Raw genomic sequence first — 21,526 nt, forward strand, 5'->3', positions numbered from 1 at the left:
CACTCATATTTTATTAAATGTGTTCAGAGAGCCTCCGGGAGGTGCACATGTAAGTTACGAGTATTTGCTGTTTATTTAGTTATTGCCTGGTTTAGTACTCTAAGTTATAATGCTTTTATTTTTTTTATGCTTTTCTTAGGCCTCTAATCGCTACATGCTGAGCTTCACACGCTCATGCTTCTGGAAATGGGGAAACCTTACATCTACAAAGTGCTCAGGTGACTCTACTGGTGCCACAACATCTGGAGATACAACACAGATGAGTGAGGATGTCACTTTTCTTGTCAGCGACTGAACGGTTTTAAACGGGCTCAAGCACACTGAAACTGTCATAAAAAGCAGCACATGGTGTTTATGATGCATACTTCTGGTTTTAGTGGTTTCTACTATTAAGGTTCTTATGTTATCATTGATTGTTTTTAATTTTAACATTGTAGAATTTGTTTTGCCAAGGAATTAAACAATTTTAAGGCAAGAAATTGTGCAAATTTCTTATGTGTGCTATATTTAGACCAGATATAGACTGCATTTTTGATTGTAGTTGCTGTTCCGGCCTGTGTGTGGGCCAAAACATTTGTATCCATTCCAGATCCGCAATCCAAATTTGTGCCAATTACGGGTTATTGAAAAAAGGCCCCGGCTCCGGCCTGTTTTATGGGTCCAGGGCAAATGCTCCCCTACTTTTGGCCCAGGCATTTCCCAGACAGCAGATACATTTTACTGTTAGGGACACACCTGTAGCATCAGAATTAATTACAGAGCCGACAGGCAAGAGCTGTATGCATGAGAGTAGGATGGATTTGTATCACATGTGGCGGACATGATTAGATCTGGAGAGGCCATGACTTAACTGGTGGCCATTTTGGCTCAATAGTTTTAGGAATTTGATTTTATCTTTTAAATGGTGATGTTCTGAAAGCAAAATCATGTACTTTCAGACCCAACGAGGGCCGCGGACCTGGAGCAGCTAAATATAAGCTTTTAACATATGTCAGTAGTTTTACAGAAACCTTACATACATTTACATTTTATCCTCTTACATAACCAAATACATGAATTAAATTAAATAAATTGGATGACACACTTTTAGATTACCATGGAAATCTGTAAATGAACATTATAATAATGGAGAATTGTTGTGCAAAGTTAAAAAACATTTCATGCAAAGTGCAAAACACCTATTAAAATAAGAAAGAAAATAATTTTGAGGTATACTAACACTGACTATTTTTTATATTAACATACCACTTTTGTGTGTAACCAGACTCCCTGTTATTACTGACGAGTTTGATAAAGCCTGTTTTGCTGAGAAATTCCAGTAAAATTTTCATGTTGTAAGTAAATGGAAACATCCATATGTGAGGGGCTGGGCTCATGGGGAATGGCCTGGTCTTCTTTTGCTGCCCCCCAGGTGCCTGTGCTGATTCAGCGGGGATTGGAAGTTTGGGGACGGCCTGGTGGTCTCTGATGGCATCATGGGGGGCAGCAGAGGGCAGTCTGCCTTAGTATGTTGTTGTTTGTGTGGGTGCTCGGGCCATGTCCCAGTGTGGTTGGCTTCTGTCGAGGGGCCTAGGGCTCCTTGGATGTGTCGGGCCAACATGGCTCGCAGAGGCTATGCTGGGTTCAGGTGGGCATCCAGCCTTTGGACTTCCCAGGGGCTAGCTTGGGGACTGGGGTAATTAGGAATGGGGGTGTACTCCGCTGCCTAGTGTTGGGCGGTCTTGCTGCCGGATTTTGGTGCTGGCCCTGAGCTGCATGGGCTGGGTTCCAGACTTGTCTTGCATGGCGGGAGATGGTACTGTGGTGGTGTTGGGTGTGCCTCGGGGCCCAACGTTTTTTTGGCCTGGGAGCTGCTGCCCCTGTGCTTAACCAATGACCTACCTCTGTACCAGCGATGGCTTGTGTCTGTCTGCCTGGGGCTGGAGCAGCCTTGGAGCTGAGTCTATCAGGCCATTACCGCTCTTAGGTGCTGTGTGTCGCAGGTTTTCTACTGTTCTCGCCACAAATGTGCACCTCCAGGTGGCAAACTCACTCACATACACCCACTTAACACAAACACACTGATTTCTACACATATGCTCACCCACACACACACGCACACACACACACACACACACACACACACACACACACACACACACACAAATAATTGAAATGGTCATATAAACATAGGTTACTATTACATTGATGTGGCCTGCCTACTTTGATGCTAGATGCAGTTTTGATTTGATAAAGTCAATCATAGCTTCTCTATATGGTTAGCCTGAAGGCCACGACAGGACATGTTAAAAAGAAGAAAAGATACAACTGTCTCACTATGATGTTTATAAACTAAATGGAATGACATTGCTGGATTTGACTGCTTTTTTGGTCTGAAGCTGACGTCTACATCCTGATTTATTGGAGCTCTTTTTATTTGTGTTGTATTTTTGTCTTTGCCAGCTTCAGCATATCATTCGAAAGGGGAAAAAACGATTGTGTCACTTCATTCAGATGGAAGATAATGTTATGAATAAAATGTTTAATTTTGTCTGAGGTTTTGGCTCAACTAGGTGTGGCTTTTGCAAGTAAATTGAGATTTTAAAAATGTGTTTGTAGGCTTTGGAGGAAGGACTGTGAAGGAATTCATGATGGTGGGTTACTCACAACAAGTAAAATTTAAAAATAATATGCTGCAGATGCAGCATGTTATCTTATTTTGTTTGGGTGAACTATTATGGCTTTGCTACTGTTTTGGCTATGCATAACATTTTTATTTTTTTCCCTTATATTGCAAAGAAATTATACTAATTATAAATCTTTTATGGACTAAAAAATCTAGCTTACTGGCCTTTAAATGAAATCATAACAGCTATAGTGTCTTTCAAAAGTGGTCTGCATTCATATTCAATCCCTCTGAGTAATTACATTGTAGAACCAACTTTCACTGCAATGCAGCTTTTTAGGTATGTCTTTACCAGCTTTCCACTACTCAACACTGAGTAGTGGTGAGCTTATTTGCAAAATAGCTCAAACTCCATCAGATTATGTGGAGCATGTCTGTGGACATCAATTTTCAAATCTTGCCACACATTTTCAATTGGATTTAGGCCTATACTTGCCCTGCCTGTATGTGCAGGATCATTGTCCAACAAGAAGGTTGACCTCTGACATGATCTCAAGTCATTTGCTGCCTCTAACAGGTTTTATTTCTCAATTGTCCACTATTTAGCTCATCCTTCCTCCAATCACTTCTGACCAGCTGCCCTGTCCCTGTTAAAGAAAAACATTCCCACAGCACGATGCTGCCACCATAATGTTGTAGCAACTGTTTGTTCACTGTTGTTCTCTAACAAAGCTCTGACTGAAATTAAATAGTTTATTACTTTTCTGATTTTTATGACTTAAAAATGCTAAAAAACCATGTACTACTGTAAACAAACTACTTTAGGTGGTTAATCAAATAAAATCCCAATGAAATACTTTGAACTTTGTTTGTACTTAAGCAAGGCACTGTAACTACAAATGTTTGAAACATTCTTCGAAAAACTTTCTGTCTTTCCTTTTGCTCTTTTATTTTGGCTAGTGAACACTTTTAAAAAGGATGGTGGACAGAAGAGGGATGAAAGTGCATGAGCTGAGAAATCTCTCAGACTGGGAGGTGGTTGTTCCATCATTGTTACAATGAGTACTTTATAAGAGGCCTCTAGACTATGCCGAACCATTCAGTGCATTGGTGCATCCAGAGAGCTTAACCCTTTCGTTGTTAGAAGACAGAGCTCTACCTATAGCCTGCGGTCCTGAGAGCCCTTTGCACTCTGAGCCTTTCCTCAGAAAGTCATGACACTGAGTGCATCAGAGAGACTAAATGCCCTTGAGCATAACAGGCACTTTAGCAGCAAACACATGTCAAGATGTGAATGTACCCATTGTGCCAGACCCACCAGAGGGCTTGCAGCAGCAACCAGGGAACACTGCCAAGCTGAAAGTCCCATTTACCGCCTGCCTTGGAAAGGAGCATCCATGTAATTACATGCCAAATATTTTTTAGGAAATCATTCTGTGTACCCTCACTAAGTGCTTCAGTTATCAAACAAGGATATAACCTGCATGAAGGAAAATAATATGAAATGTGTCTGTTTCACATTCTGTCACGTTATATATATATAGCCATAGACATAAATGCATTTGATTAGGGGTTTATTATTTTCATTTTTTACTAATAATCTAAAAAATTTGCATTTATATTCAGCCTCCTTAAGCCTAATACCCTTATATAAAACCTACTGCATTCAGAACAATCTAACAATGCCTCATTACAAAACCAGATGTTCTTGTGAAGGACTCAGAAGTATGTTAGAAAACCTCATTGAAGAAACAACATCACAAAAACCAAAGAATACAGTGGAAAGGTAAGAGATAAAGCAGTGTTAGAAGCAAATATTATAAGACTTGAACATCTCAAAAATAACTGTTCAATCCATCTAATCATGAAAAGCTGTAAAGAACAACAGGTAGAGTATGATTTTTAAAGAGTAATACACAACTGCAAACCTACTAAGACCTGGCCGTCCACTTAAACTGTCAGGTTGGTTAAGAAGAGCATTAATCAGAGAAGCAGCCAAGAAGCCCATGGTAACTCTGGAGGAGTTGCAGAAATCCATGGCTCTGGTGGGACAGTATGATGACAGGATAAATACAGTATTAGCGTTGCACACTTAGAAATCTGGTCTTTATGAAAGAGTAACCTGAGGAAAGCTGTTGTTGAATGAAGCCCTAACAAGACCTGTTTGCAGTTTGCCGTGAACCATATAAGTTGCACTGATAATATGGAAGAGCTGCTATGGATAGACCAAAATACATTATTTGGCCTACATGCAATACGCTACAGAAATATAACACCGTGCATCAACTTGAAAGCACCTTGCACACTGCTACCATCACTGTGAAACATGGGGGTGGCAGCATCATGCTGTGGGGATGCTTTTTGTCAGAAGGGACAGAAAAGCTATCCAGAGTTTATCTGAAGATGGATGTGGCCAAATTCAGGACAAACATGTTAGAAGCAACAAACAACTGGGGACACTGGGTGGAAGTTCTTCTTCCAGCAAGGCAATAACACTAAACACAGTCAGAAAGGAAAAGTGTAGATTAATGTGTTACAATGACACATTTAAATTCCAGACCTAAATCATTTGAGAATCAGTGGCAAGACTTGAAAATTGCTTCGTATTATCTGCACTGCTTGGGCTATTTAGAGTAGAATGGAAATAACCGCTATTGTTCTACAGTGGGGGAATTCAGGTGTATCAGCAGCAAAGCGAAAGACAAATGGAAGCACACAGATACAAACAAAGGTAAAAAACATATAAAAAACAAAAAATAAGAATAAGAGACTGTACAGTAAGGGAAAAGTTTACAATGTAAACATTTTGCAAAAAAACTGGAAAAATGTCTATTTCTGGGTGTGCAAAGCTGGTTGAGACAGACACCAATTGATCTGCACCTCAATGTGTTTCTGCAAGATATTGACTCAGGGGGCTGAATACAATGCCAAGCTTTTCAAATAATTTTTTTAAATATATTTATTTTTATTTCTATGCAAAATATTCCTCCCACTTCAGAATTGCTTTGTGCTTGGTATTTCCAATAAAAGATACAAAAGACGTTTGTGGTTGTATCGTGACAAAATGTGAAAAAAGTTCACATCGTAGTAACACTTTTGCGAGGCACTGTAATTCAGTGTCCTGATGCTCAGCATAGTGAGCGTGCCTCTGCATCTGACATGTTCAACCACTTATTACAGAGTACGCTGCATTGTGCCTGGGTTAGCGGGCTGGGCCAGAGAGTTTGGCATTGTGGTTTCTGGGTGTGTGTGCAGATATGGATGCACAAGTGTATGACCGATCAGAGTTATTTTTATGGAAAGTGTGCATGTTTAACTCTGTGTGTATGCATAAGTAGTCCAAAAACTGCCAGTCTAAAATTAAAATCCCGGTTTTCAAAATGTATCTAATTAGAGAGGGGAGCACTGAGGTCTATTTTGAGAGCTTTGGCGGTGCACGCCCTTCCCACATGTGTGTGCACAAGCAAACTAACACACATCCACATCTCCCCTACTTGCAGTAAGTCTTATTAGACAATCCATCAAGTTCTGCAAACAGTAACTGTCCATGGAATGTGTTTCTATACACAGTTTATTACAACAGTACAACCAGTGGCCTTTAAAGACATAAACAAGTAGCTGCCACACAATATTAACAAAAGCTGAATCACAGCTGCTTTACTGGAAAGCTGTAATAAGTTATTGCAAAATTTAGTCTTAAATTTATCAAAACAGCCCAAACCGGAACAGTCATGGCTGTGGAGCAGGAACACAATGGCCAGTTTAATCACTGTCTAAAGTGTTTTTACAATTTTAATGAGGCAATTTAGAGAATTTAGCTGAGAGAGAGAGGGAGGGAGGAATGTGGTATATGCTTGGCTAACATTGTCTCATTGTTCTGTCTCATAACAAGTCTCTGTTTTCTGCTCCTGAGCAAAAATGGCAGGGTGCTAATTTATATTTATGCTTTTAAAAAGATTGGTAAACATTCCGCTCTATAATCTGTAATTTTTCTCAGATGCATCTAATACTAAACTAAAATATTTGTTTATAGCAGTTTTTCTAAATCACAATGAATTTTTGGTACACCAACTAGTTTCAAAACCAGCATGTCCTGTAAATTATTAAACAACCAAGATGGATGCTATAAGAATATGGTAGACCGACATGCTTTCCTGTGACTGGTTTGATTACGCATCAAGAAATATGCGATTGCATTATATGTATGAACAGTGGGTGATTGCATCCACAGAGATTTTAATAAATGCTGATTGTTGTATTTCACAACTGGCTCTGCCTCCCTGATTTGTGCAATAAACCAAAAGGGATAAAAGTAATGTGGTGACGTTTTAAATTCTGCAATCTATAGCTGCCTTCATATATTCACAACTGGTGACAAAATTTGATATGCAATACATCATTAACCTTGCAGAAGTTCTTTATGAATTTATCTTTAAAAAAACCTAGTTCTAAATAAGTGTCCTTAGTAGTTTTAATTTAGCCATTAAAAACATTATATTTGGACCTACCTGAATTTTCCTGCAAATTAATGTGAAGTTTTTATTCATATCTTGCTGTATTTTATAGGCAGACTAAATTTAATTTAAATTTTACAAACAATTAGTCTGTTTCAATTAGTTTCAATTACTCTGCCTATAATTAGTCTGGTCAATAGATGTGATTTTTGTAGAATACCTTTGTGATAATGCAAGATGAGGCAAAAAAAAGTGAAGGTAAGCAGCTTCTGGTGGGTTCAATTGATTTTGGAATCAAATTGTAAGAAGTATCCTGTAAAGTATATGTATTCTTGAGTGGTTTAAAACTTAATCTTGCCAGGTTCAAAACCAAAGGTTTAAAGCTAACCAACAGCCACTTGTGCCTGTGATCATCCCTAATGGCGGTTTCAGCCAGACAGTTGTTACAAACCGCAGATAAAAGCAGGTGAATTGAGCTTTGAGCATCTTTCTTCAGAGTCATTAGCTACAGACCTCAAATCTTCATGTAGCCTTCAGATTAGCTCAAGAACCGCACTTAGAGAGCTTAATGGAATGGGTTTCCATAGCTGAGCCAGTGGTGTAAAGCATGCCACCACTTGAGTCTAGAGCAGAGGGGACAATGTTCCCTGGAGTGACAAATCATGTCTCTTTGTCTGGCAATCCAATTGCTGGGTCTAGAATTGGCAGTTGCCAGGAAAACTGCACTTGGCTGACCTGCACTGTGTCAAATGTAAACTTTGTTAGAAGGGGGATTATGATGTGGGGGTGTTTTTCAGGTGCTGTACTTGGCCCCTTGGTTCCAGTGCAAGGAACTCTTAATGCTTGAGCATAACCAGACTGCTCTGCACACACAGAGTCCTAACCTTAACCTGATAGAACAGCTTTAGAAAGAATTGGAGCAGAGACCTCAAGCCAGGCCATTTTGTCCAACACCAGTGTCTGACCTCATAATTGCTCTCCCAGAAAAACTGTCAAAATTGACCATAAACAAACTCCTAAACTTTGTGTTATAGCTGCAAAGGGTGGACTGAGCATAATTAACCCTATAGATCACGAATGGGATGTCACTCATGTTCATATGTGAATGAAGGCAGTTGAGCAAATATTTCTGGTGATGTAGTGTATTTGTGTTATTCAGTATGTTTCTACTGTTTTACTGTATTTGTTATACAACTCTTCCAAGTCTTTAGACTCCTAGTGTTCTCTAGTTGTACAATTTATACTAATAAACGGGGATATAATACGTGTTGGAAGTAGGCTCAGGTCTTACAAAATGTTTTAGACCATTACAATGACTTCATAAAAAAAGATGAATGCACTGTAACTAATCTTTATTTGTAAAGAATGCACATTTCAGAAAGAAGTGCACACAATGCAGCCACAGGCCTCCCCAGCACAGACTCCCATTATCTCAGTCTGTATTCCTGTGTTGTTGACCCCGAGCAGGAACTTTAAGGGCTGCTGTGGTCAGAGACAGGGAGCGGGAAGTTAGGGCTGGCAAAGAAAAGCCGAAGTCAGGCATTTCTGGAGTAAGATAAGAAGAGAGCGGCGAGAAAGGAAAAACTAAAATAACAAAAAGCCACTTGGGAGAATGAAATTACTATGACAACACACGACTGTTTTTGCCAAGTTTTGAAATATGTCAGCCGTCCAATCAACAAACACAACAAGGTGATAAGTGAAATATGCGTTCGGCATCCAAATATGCAGGAAACCGCAGTGCTAGGGGGTGGAGGCATAGGCTGATGTCCCACCATGGTCTTGCTCCAATGACCGGCAAGGAACAATAAAATCCAGGGTTTGTGTGGCACTGGCAGGTGCTGCAGCTGTAGTCCAAAGCTCCAAGTATCCAGTGTCAGGCCTTTGTTTGCTTTTTTTATAGCTGACCACTACCCCAGCTAACATGTGCAGAGGAGAGTCCGCTCCCCCTTCTCTCAACACCTTTCCACACATAAATAAACCCCATGCCGGCAGGAATGCCTGGGTTCCAGCTTTCTGCCCAACACTGGAATTCTCCCCGCTGATAAGAAGGCTTGGGACATTTTGTCAACATCCTCCCATCTCAACACGTATGAATCAAGGATAAACCACCAGAACAGCTGCAGGCTCCTCGGTGTACGTCTACATAAGGCACAGCAGAGAGTGTGACAATGTGATTCAGAAGATAAAATGGTTTAGAAATGCACACAAGAGTTGTGCTGTAGCTGTTAAATCATGCTGTGGTAATAAAGGGGCGCTTTGAAGTGGCTTACATTCAGAGGACTTATCAGATGCAAAACCAAAAGAAGAAAACATAAGGGTCAACCACAGGGAGCCAAAAGTGTATAATAAAAACAAATGTGATTAGATTTGATTTCCTGTGCTTTGTAAAACTATTCACACCTCTTAAACTCTTCCATATTTTGAAATGCCACAAGCAAAAATTGAAGGTATATTATTAGGATTTTATGTGACACAAAGTATATTCATGAAGTGGAAAAAAAAGAACATATAATTTTGAAAATCGTCCACAAGTGAAAAGTGTGCCAGTTTTCCTGTTCTTGCTAAAGAAAATCATCCACACAGCGTTATGCTGCCACCAATAGTTTTTCTTTTCACTAGGCTGGTGTGCTCAGGAGGATGTGCAGTGTTTTCCACCACACAAGGAAGTTTGCATGTAGGTCGAAAAGGTCAGTTTTCATCTTATCTGACCAGATCACCTATTTCCACATGGTTGATGTGTCCCCTGTGTGTCTTGTAGCAGAGTGCCAGGACTTCTTATGGTTTCTTTTAACAATGGTTTTCTTCAGGCCACTGTTAGGCCAGATTTTAGATTTATAATTGTACAAATAAATATGAAAACAACACATCAATTTTCTTCCATTTCATAATTATACTCTATTTTTTGTTGGTCTATCACATAAAATCCAAATAAGACACAATAACATTTAGGCTTGTATTGTAGCAAAATGTGAAGACTTTAAAGGTATATGAATACTTTTGCAAGGCACCACATAAACAAAGATGTCAGAACCCTTTTTCTTTGTTGTTTAAGCTTTTGGTGTAACGTTTTGCTGTTTCCTGTATGGATCTGATCAAAAGTTAGTAGTAGTGGCTGCTAAGTTGTTTAGCTGTTACAGAGATACTGGAATGTAATGTGTGGACATGTTGGAGATTGGACTGATGAGACTTCTGTCTGGTAAAAGTTCAGCTTAACCTGACAACTTTTGAAAAGTAATACCTGCAGCTTTTTAGCGGTATCAGACTGAAGACAAATGCATAAGACACGTTTTTAGTTTTAATATGTAAAAAAATTAAAACCATAATTTTTCTTCCACTTTGATGTTTCACGTTTCTTTTAGTGCGTCCATCACATAAAATCCCAATAAAATACATTGTTTTTTTGGTTGTAACATAACAAAAAGTGAAAAAAGTAAAGTGTAATAATACGTTTGCAAGGCAGTGTAACAGCTAGAAGTGTTTTGTGCAACTGTTCCTTTACAACCTCAGTCGGTAATGATAAAAATATGGTTGCCCTGCTGGGATATTTTTGTCTCAAACCCATAGTCAAACAACACCAATATTCATTCAGGACTTCACTGCAGCTGTCTTGAATGAACAAGGCGTGGTGACCCCCCACCTTGAGCATTTGTGCCCACTCGCTAAGGTTGGCACCCACCAGGGACAAAGCTATCAGTCACTAACGACGATGACAACTGAAATATGCATGGGGAGGAGTCCGGTTTTGACTTTGGTAAAAGCCACAGGATGAAGCACAAGCCCATTCACACATAAGCTGCCACTGTACATTCTCTTCATTTGTCTGTTATCCAATAAAACATTAAAATAGACAGCTGTTACCAAAGGGCACTGAGTCTTTCTCCGCTGTGATTTTTAAGCAATAGCTTAGAAGCATAAGATGTGTATTCATCTCCAGACAAATGTATTTTTAAGACTGAATTAATACAGTTCCTTGTAAAGTATTTACATCCTTTATATTTTGTATCATCACAAACACAAGCTTATATGGCTTTTATCGGAACTTCATTTAGTATAACACTACAAAAATAATAATAACAATAATAATAATAATAATAATAATAATAATGAAAATAAACATAATAATAATAATAATTGTGTGCAAAAAATAAAATGATTCATGGTTTTCCAAATGTTTTCCAAATATAAATCTGAAAACTGTGACATGCAGGTTTTTTCTACAGAGCCTGCAAGGGGACATGGGGGAATTGTTTTCTTTTGTGTCCCCACGCAATACTTTTGCATTCGCTCACAATACTTTTTGCTTTACCATGCAATACTTTTTTGCTCCCTCGCAAAAGTTGTTAATTGCCTTGAGAAAGCTGTGCATGTTGGAACAGCTGCACACATGACAAACTGCTTACAAAACAAACAGCACTGATATGGCATTGGTATGGTTTATTTGTCATATGCAGGTTAACACACAGTCAACAATGCAATGAAATGCTTGGGATAGGAAGAACCGTTCAACTCACTATAAAAACAAAAGCACTGATAGCGTGCAATAAAAAAAGTACAAATTGTGCAGCAACAATAAGCTAATAAGTTAATGAAGTACCCCAAATGGGGTTTAGTGCAGTATTATTGTCCAGAGTTCAGTAGTCTGACAGCTTGTGGATAATAACTGTCTTTAAGTCTGATTGAATATCCTTTGATTTAAGACCGATTTCAAAATGAAACTCAATAAATCTCAAAAACAGGTGTAGTGTTTGTTCCATTTTTGCAGTTGTCTGGTTTGGAAACTATCCTTCAAAGTATTGCGAGATAACACAAAAAGTGTTGCGAGAAAATGCAAAAGTATTTCGTGGGGACGCAAAAAAACAAAACAAATCCCCACATGTCCCTTAGCGGGCTCCATAGTTTTCAGCCCCCTTTACAGTAATAGTGCAACTAACCGCCTTTACAACTCACCTATTTAGCAAAGAGATTTAATCTGTGTGTAATTAAATACAACCATCCATCTAAACTGACAGGTGAGAAGCAGTCAAGAGGACTGTGGTAACTCTGGGGGAGCTGTAGAGATTCACAGCTCAGGTGGGAGAAGCTGTTAAGAGGACACCAATTAATTGTGTACTCCAACAAAAATTTGGACTTTATGGAAAAGTGGCAAGAAGAAAGATATTGTTCAAAGAAAGCTTTAAGAACTGTTGCTTGAGGTTCAGATGAGACCACATTTGAACTGCCTGGCCTAAATGTGAAATGCTTAGTGTGGCAGAAAAATAACACTGCACATCAATCTGAAGAGGGCTTGTCAGTGGTGAAACACGGCGGTGGCAGCATCATCCCCTCGAAGAAATTCACTATATAATTAGTTTAAAGTGCTAGTTTGCATTGTTTTATCACATAAAATTCCATAAATTACATTGACTGAGGACATTATTGGGTGGTGGAAGGAGTACTTCGAGGATCTCCTCAATCCTGCCATCACGCATTCCGTGGTGGAAACAGAGGCTGGGGACTCGGGGTTGGACTCTTTCATCACCCGGGCTGAAGTCACCGAGGTGGTTGAAAAGCTTTGCGGTGGCAAGGCTTCGGGGGTGGATGAGATCCGCCCTGAGTACCTCAAGTGTCTGGATGTTGTAGGGCTGTCATGGTTGACACGCCTCTTCAACATTGCGTGGCGGTCGGGGACAGTGCCTCTGGACTGGCAGACTGGGGTGGTGGTCCCCCTTTATAAGAAGGGGGACCGGAGGGTGTGTTCCAACTACAGGGGGATCACACTCCTCAGCCTCCCTGGTAAGGCCTACGCCAGGGTATTGGAGAGGAGAGTCCGACCGATAGTCGAACCTCGGCTTCAGGAGGAACAGTGTGGTTTTCGTCCCGGCCGTGGAACACTGGACCGGCTCTATACCCTCTACAGGGTGCTCGAGGGTTCATGGGAGTTTGCCCAACCGGTTCACATGTGTTTTGTGGACCTGGAGAAGGCATTCAACTGTGTCCCTCGTGATGCCCTGTGGGGGGTGCTCCAGGAGTATGGAATCGGGGGCCCTTTATTAGGGACCATCCGGTCCCTGTACGAGCGGAGCAAGAGTTTGGTCCGCATTGCCGGCACTAAGTCGGACCTGTTCCCAGTGCATGTTGGACTCCGGCAGGGCTGCCCTTTGTCGCCGGTCCTGTTCATAACTTTTATGGACAGGATTTCTAGACGCAGCCAAGGGCCGGAGGGGGTCTGGTTTGGGGACCAGTGGATTTCGTCTCTTCTTTTTGCGGATGACGTGGTCCTGCTGGCCCCCTCTAGCCAAGACCTACAGCATGCGCTGTGGCGGTTCGCAGCCGAGTGTGAAGCGGCTGGGATGAGGATCAGCTCCTCCAAGTCCGAGGCCATGGTACTCGACCGGAAAAGGGTGGCTTGTCCTCTTCAGGTTGGAGGGGAGTTCCTGCCTCAAGTGGAGGAGTTTAAGTATCTCGGGGTCTTGTTCACGAGTGAGGGAAGAATGGAGCGGGAGATCGACAGACGGATCGGTGCGGCTGCCACAGTAATGGGGGCGCTGTGCCGGTCCATTGTGGTGAAGAGAGAGCTGAGCCGAAAAGCAAAGCTCTCAATTTACTGGTCGGTCTACGTTCCTACCCTCACCTATGGCCATGAACTTTGGGTCATGACCGAAAGAACGAGATCACGGATACAAACGGCTGAAATGAGCTTCCTCCGTAGGGTGGCCGGGCACTCCCTTAGAGATAGGGTGAGGAGCTCGGCCATCCGGGAGGAGCTCGGAGTAGAGCCGCGGCTCCTCCACATCGAGAGGAGCCAGTTGAGGTGGCTCGGGCATCTATACCGGATGCCTCCTGGACGCCTTCCTCGGGAGGTGTTCCAGGCACGTCCCACCGGGAGGAGGCCCAGGGGACGGTCCAGGACACGCTGGAGGGACTATGTCTCTCGGCTGGCCTGGGAACGCCTTGGGCTCCCCCTGGAGGAGCTGGAGGAGGTGTCTGGAGAGGGGGACGTCTGGGCGTCTCTGCTGAGTCTGCTGCCCCCGCGACCTGGTCCTGGATAAGCGGAAGACGACGAACGAACGAACATTGAAATTTGTGGATGTAATTTGACAAAATGTGTAAGAGTTCATGGGGTGTGTTTACTTTTGCAATACACTGTAAATGTTGTTCCTTCACATTCCTCAAAGGACAACTAATGATTAGGATGTAAAGCACCACTTTGGAAGCAAAGTAATGTTGCTTCAAGAGGTGCCTTGCCTCCTCCTCTTCTCTTTCACCCCAGTGTTGCAGATCTGTTAGTCAGGGGCTGGGGAGGTTTCAGTCTCCAGGGGCACATCTCTCTAAAACGCCTGCCAAGCTTCTCCCCTCCAGCCTCCCTTCTCTTTTTCTGGCTCCCCCCGCTTTTTTCCATCTTTCCCACTTCTCCTACCCCTCATACTGAACTTTCTCCTCCTCCTCGACCTTTTATCAACCTTTGCCTTTTTTTTTCCACTTTCACCCCAAAACATTTCTCTTCACTCTCACCCTCCTATCTGCATTCCCCTTTCCTTCTCCTCTCTTCCTGACGCAGTGATCCAGCTCCTTTGCAGCCGTGCATAATTAGGCCTAAACACAAGCCTGCGCAGGCTCACATCTGGAAGGAGTTTGGACATGGCAGTTTCCTACCAAGACGACTAAATATTTAGGTTGAGAGTTACTGCGTGTGGATGAACTCATGATAGAAGGGGTGGGAAGAAGAGAGAAACTGGGGACCTGCAGATAAAGGGAAACTGGGGAAAGTGGGAACTCATGAGGGAATGTAGAGTAGAGATTCTATATTCACAAAGTGAATAAGTGTAAGTTTGCAAAAAGGATGCAGTGTAATTAAAGTGCAGCTCAGGAGTAGGAGGTGATAGAACTGGGGTGCCTGCTTGCTGTCTTTTAGCTGGCAGGAACAACAAACAGCCAGCTAATAGTTTTAATAAACAAATCCCCGTTGGGATTTCCCATGATGCTAAGGGGCCTCAGCTGGAATGTTCACAGGGGCCAGCTGTTGTGCGTTACACGTAACAGCCGGCCCCGGAAGCCAAGGACCGGGTGTCCTTCAGTCTTCGCCTGCTCCGCTTGAAGAAGAGCATTTCTCTAAGCCTCAGGAGAAAGAGGGCTCCGTGAACATTCCCCTACCCCACCTGGGATACTGTCTGCAGGCTCTGAGCAGACTGAAGAATGTCAGGAATAACACGAACATCAACAAGACTTCCCAACATTCCACATCTGGAGCTAATGTCACGAGCTGCGCTGGGAACGCTGGCGTTCAGAGAACTCGCTGAATGCATCAGGAAAAACTAAACATTCCAGAAGCCGCTGTTCTCAGGCAAGGTAACAAAAAATGGCGTCCTGGATTGTTTGCGCCTTGTAAACGTGCCACAGAACACCAAGCGGCTGTACAAAAACTTCCTGACTAAAATTAGTATGTGCGGGAAGAGAAGATTATCTTCAATCACCTCAACCACTGCTAACTGAGCCATTCCATCCTCCACTTTTAGCAATGTGTTTTACAGATGTTTGCCTTGCCTTTATTAAGTAAAAACACAGGTCCTATAAATGCACTGGTGGCTGGCTCAGTCTCCTGGGGCTAAAATCCCCATACTTAACCTCAAATGCTTGCTGCATTAAAATATAATTTGCTCCCTCAAAGATTTGTACTGCTTTTTTTGTTTTGTGACATCTAAATGTTTCAGATCATCATATAAATGTTAATATCAGACAAAGATAACATGATTAACAACAAAATGCAAGATGTCAATTAATCTTTCTGTAAAAACATAATTGGGAAATCAAAGTTGACAATGACTATCCATATTTTTGGTTAAATTTAACTTGCCACTCCAAGGCTGGATACCTGTCAAACCCATAGAATGAAGAAATCACCAAAACAGAACCTGTCTGAAAACACAAAGTGGGCTCGAATGTCCCTAAAAAGTAACACATTTAGCTCTGAAGATTTTGAGAACAAATTAGAAACAAAGTTATTGATATTTATCAGCCGGGAAAGCTTTGAGACTCCAGCGAACCACAGAGACAGCCTTTATATATAACCAGAGAAAACATGGAACAGTGGTGAACCTACCCAGGTGTGGCTGGCCAACTAAAAATAATCTAGAACAACATCTAAAGCAATGAGGCCTGACTTGTCTCAGTTAAGGTCAGTGTTCACGATCCAACAAGAAGAAAAAGACTGGGCAAAAATGGCATCCATAGGAGTTCCTATGCCAAAAACCACTGCTGACCAAAATGATTTAAAGGTCAGTCAGTGATTTTCTACCACTTCTTCCATAGTGGGTCGTGGGGAAGCTGGCGCCTATCTGCTGCAGTCTATGGGCGGGAGGCAGGGTACACCCTGGACAGGTCATCAATCCAGGGAAACACAAACACACAAGACAAACAATCATACACACACTCATTCCCTCCTAAGGGCAATGTAGACAGACCAATTAACCTAACAGCCATGTTTTTAGACTGGGAGGAAGGTGGAGTAACTGGAGAGAACTCACACATGCATGGGGAGAACATGCAAACTCCATGCAGAAAGACCCCCGGCCAGGAGTCGAACCCAGTAACTTCTTGCTGCAAGGCAACAGTGCTACCAAACTGTACGACCGTGCAGCCCATAACTTAAAGGTACATCTCACATTTGTTCATAAACATCTTGATGATCCCCAGAACTATTGGAAAAATATTTTTGTGGAGTGACAAGACAAATTCTGAACTTTTTGGAAGGTGTGCCTCTCGCTCCATCATGCTTGAAACACAGACTTTCAGAAAATGAACATCATACCAACAGTCAGAAATGGTTGTGGCATTGTGATGGTATGAGGCTGCTTCTATTTTTCAGGATCTGGAAAACTTCCTGCACTTTATGGAACCATGAATTCTTCGGCTTAGCAGAAAATCACGAAGAAAAAACCTGCAGCCTTACACCCAAACACTACATTGGGTTATGCAGCAGGACAATGTTCTGTAGAAACAAGCTGGTCCACCTCTGAATGACAAAAATGCAGGTTTTGGAATGGCCTATTCAAAGTCTTTACTTATATTATTGAGTGGCTGTGGCATGCTTTTAAATAAGGCTGTTCATGCCTTAAAACACTGTATGCAGCCGAATTCCAACAATTCCGCAAGACAGAGTTGGACGCGGTGCCTCCACAGCAATGTTAAAAACTTATTCTCAGTTATGCCAAAGGCCCAATGGCAGTTTTTGCTAACAAGGGTGGCACCAGGGTTATTATGTAATTAGGCTCAGGTGGCAAAAACATTTTCACATAAGGCTAGGTTGGTTTGGATAGTTTTTAGCTTAGTAAATAAAATCAAGATTTGAGAACTGAATTTCATATTCACTCAACTTATCTTTGTGTTATAATAAAAGTTGTTTGATGATCTGAAACATTAAATTGTGACCAAAAAAAACAACAGAAAAAAATGTGTATGGGGGCAAATAATTTTTCAGAGCACTGCACACGTGCATCTTGCATTTCCCCCATTTTTACAGTCAACACACTGTGGGAATGAGCAACGTTTTAGGAAACTCTGAGCAGCTGTGAAGAAGGTTCTGCATTGCAAAGGACCAAAACACCACCCCCTAAAAATGTATCATTAAAAGATCAGCAATCTTTCAAGAATGATTGTGTGTTTTGGCCCGTGTCGAGGCCCTTTTAAGCTTGCTCCAAAAAGACCACACAACTAAGTGCCTCATAATTAAAAATACTGAACTAAACTAGCCCAGGGTCAGTGTTGTTCCCGCTCTCAGAAGGAGACAGAGAAACAGGGTGTTGCTGTCTTTAACATAAGAGCCAGGCCACCAGTTCAAACTCAGACTCTGATATAAAACACATAATGTGTTTCTATTTATTCATGTTTTTGCAAGGCCGAGTCAGCTGGACCATGGGTGGAGGTGGAGTGCCGAGGAGTTAGCTGAAAGCAGAGGGCCTGGCTGAGGCCAATTTAAAGTGACAGAGTTTTGTCAAAGAGGTCGGACCTGATGATGATGATCACAGAGCTTTTTAATGCTTCGCAGAGAGGAAATACTCAAACCTTCACTGCAATGTGAGAGTAGATCAAGATGGAAACATCTGACCTTACAAGTTCCACGACAGCTACAGCCTCTCAGGACAGTATAAAGTGAGTTGTGGACCTTATTGGGTTCAAACACAGCTCCTTGCAAAGTATTTCGACTTCTTGAATATTTTCAACGTTTTTTACGTTACAACCTCAAACTTCAACATATTGTTTTGTTATTGTAGGTGATGGAATAACACCAGAATTGCACATAATTGTGAAGTGGAAAGAAAATGATACATGGTATTCCAAATGACTTTTTCTGACTATTTTTTACAAGTTCTCCCATGGATTTAGGTCTGGACTTTGACTGGGCCATTTCACGTGACTATGCTTTGATCTAAGCCATTGTAGCTCTGGCTGTATGTTTGGTGTCATTGTCTCGCTGAAAGTGAATCTCTGCCATGTTTCTCTCCCAGTCTTTCAGAGCTTGAAATTTCAGGATTGTCCTGTCCTGTGTCTCTTTCCATCTTCCCAGCAACTTTGAACAGCTTCCCTGTCTTGCGGAGCAAAAATAATTAACACTGCATGATGCTGCCTATGTTTTTACAGTGGGAATTATGTGTTCAAGGTGATGTGCATAGCCATTTTTCTGCCACACAGTGTTTTGCATGTAGGCCAAAAGGTTACATTATAATCTCATCAGACCAGAACACCTTCTTCCACGTGTTTCCTGTGTGGCCCACATGGCTTTTGGCAAACTTTAAAATATACTTATTTTTATTTTCTTTCAACTATGGCCTTCTTCTTGCCATTCTTTCATAAAGGCCAGATTTGTGCTTGACTAACAGTTGTCCTGTCAACTGATTCTCCCACCTAAGTTGTGGATTTCTGCAGCTCCCCCAGAGTTATCTTCTCTGATTGGCTTCTTCTTTGCTTACATCCCTTCTTGCCCTGCCTGTCTGTTTAGGTGGGCAGTTTAGGTGTCATCTTTCCATTTTTAGATGATGGACTAAACAGTGTTCTATGAGATGCCCAAAGCTTGGGATATTGTTTTATAACATAACCCTGCTTTAAACTGCTCCATTACCTTTTCTCTGATCTGTCTGATCTATCTGCTGTTTTCCTTGCTCTATATGATTCTTGTGTTCACCGATCTTCTCTAATAAACCTCTAACAAACCACTGAGGTGGACTCTGTTTAGAAGCTAGACCTCTGGAGGCAGTGAATTGTATTTGGGGGTATCAGAGAAAGGGAGTTCATACAAATGCTGCCTTTTTTGTGGTTTTTAACAAACTGATAAATTTCGGAGGGAAAGTAAAGTTTTTGCCAGGGACCCTCAGTGATGGTATAGGAACTTTTAAACTAATATATACAACGCCTGAACCACTTAATTCTAGTGCAGACTGGTTGCTCAACACACTTTTACTCCAGTAGTACACAGCCTCAAATGAAGGAACTGTGATGCACACGAGTATGTTGGTTAATGGTTCAACTTACAGAGTGACGGTCCTGTTGGGGAACAAACTGAAGTCCGGAAGTTCAAGGAGCTCCTCCTTGCTGCAGCTCACCCGTCTACCCACAGACTGAGCGCCGTGCGCCTTGGGGCGATCCACCGCGCAGCTGCAGCCGCTGGTGGAGGCGAGCGGCCCAGGGCAAACCTGGACGAGTCCCGCTCCGGAGGCGGACAGCAGGAGCAGCATCAGTACCAGACGCCCCGGCAGCAGAGGGATGCCAGCTACGGGCGCAACCATTGTCCTTCGCCTGGATCTCACCTCAGCTGCGCCCCCGCCTCCAGTCATCCCATACCTCCACCATGAAGATCTCGGTTGGAGTTTAAAAAAACAAGAAGTGAAGACGCAAAGTGAAGTCGCAGTCCTTGAATAAATGAATGAATGGTAAAAGTCCTTTGCTCAACAATGAACTCCAATATCATCCGGTCATTCCAGAAATATTAAGAGCCGTTGATTTCCCAAATGTGCCGTTATGTCATGGCAGCCTGGGCGCACGGCTCCCCTTTGCTCCAAAAGGTTAATAAATCCAAAGGACGGGGGTCCATCCGATAGTTTACAGCAGCTGTAACAACGACGGCTTTCTGAATCCTGTATGTGTTGGTAGTAAATTAAACTAAAATAAATTAACACTCATTTCAGGATTCACGGGAGTGTCCAAATTACCGTTATCTTGCCCTCTGAAAGTCAATCTCTGCGCTGATGAGATTTAAGGCAGAATTGACGCAAAGTCAGTCCGAGTCACTGTTATTTCTAAAGGAACGATGAATGAAAATCTGATCTGTAACTTCACTGTCTTGTTTCGATGCTTTTTCAAAGTTTCCTCGGCTTTTTCCTTGATTCTCTGGAAGTCGCCGCACTCTCACGCACAGTTTAACCTGAAGGGGGAAAACAGGATAAAGTCGGACAAGAATCGGGTTTATTCTTCATCTGCTCCCGTGTAAATCCTCAAAATAAATCGGAGGTTTGCATGCATGCATCTTTCAGTCTTAAAACTCACTCTGTTGAGCCAACCCAAAGTGCACCCATTCCGTCCCCGTCTGCGCTCTGGTCCCCGCGGTCCTAGCGCATCCGGGTCAGGGTTATCCCACCAGAAACCACTTCACAGTCCCAGAGAGGACCCAACATTAAATGAGGCCCTAAGCAGATTTCTATTTTGGGGTCCTACTTGCTATAGCAGACAATTATTTCATATTTTCCCATTTGTCATGTTTGCATTTTGCATTAACACGATTTATTTCATACCTAACTAATTAGACAATATTTAACAAAATTAACAGTGCAAATATGTTTTGCTTGGCAATCAAATAGTTCCTCTTCATTTTATTTTAAACCGTAATCAAGTAAAATGTTTTGTTTAGATAAAAGATTTCTGCTTTTTTAACAACAATTGTTTTTTCTACAGTAATTCCTTAAAGGGGTCCTGTGCTCAATTATATAATAGATATATTATTAGAGTGTATTACAGTTAATTCTAATGACTGTGACTTATAGGTAAAGGAAACAAAAAATTCTGTTTCTTAGAAAATTACAATACTACATAAGTTTAATAAAAAGGATTTCTAATTCAATGTTATTTTAAATGTTATGTTATGGCCTTGAAATGGCCTTTATAATCCTGAAAAAAACAGCTGACTTAACAGATGGCCAGAAGACACTGACACTGTCTACAAGCCACAAAAGTTAAAAGCCAAAGAAGTTGGCTGTTCAGAGTCAACAAAAAGTTAAGTGGATGGAAAAATTGTGGTGGAAAAAGTTGCACAAGCAACAGGGACAACCGCAGACTTAAACGGATTGTAAACCAAAGGATATTTAAGATTTTAGGGAGATTCACATGGCAGGACTGCAGCACACCAACATATCCAGAACATGCACCACAGCTTTTGCATTCATGGTGTTAGGCTACTTCTGAACCAGAGGCAATGTCACAAGCGTCTTAACAGGGCTAAGGA

The 21,526-nt window shown here is 41.8% G+C and overlaps 1 protein-coding gene across 1 annotated transcript in view; it reads right to left on the minus strand.

Moving 5' to 3' along the window:
- The window catches only part of adgra2 (adhesion G protein-coupled receptor A2), a 64,917-nt gene extending 44,328 nt beyond the window's left edge, over window positions 1-20,589 (minus strand). The window contains exon 1 of the mRNA XM_047381817.1: window positions 19,564-20,589. Coding sequence (XP_047237773.1) covers window positions 19,564-19,865 — 302 coding nt within the window. The 5' untranslated portion in view covers window positions 19,866-20,589. The remainder of the gene's footprint in view (window positions 1-19,563) is intronic.
- Between the last annotated feature and the right edge of the window lie 937 nt (window positions 20,590-21,526).

The sequence above is a fragment of the Girardinichthys multiradiatus genome, chromosome 12 (assembly GCF_021462225.1).
Source record: "Girardinichthys multiradiatus isolate DD_20200921_A chromosome 12, DD_fGirMul_XY1, whole genome shotgun sequence".
In the NCBI taxonomy this organism is placed as follows: Eukaryota; Metazoa; Chordata; class Actinopteri; order Cyprinodontiformes; family Goodeidae; genus Girardinichthys; species Girardinichthys multiradiatus.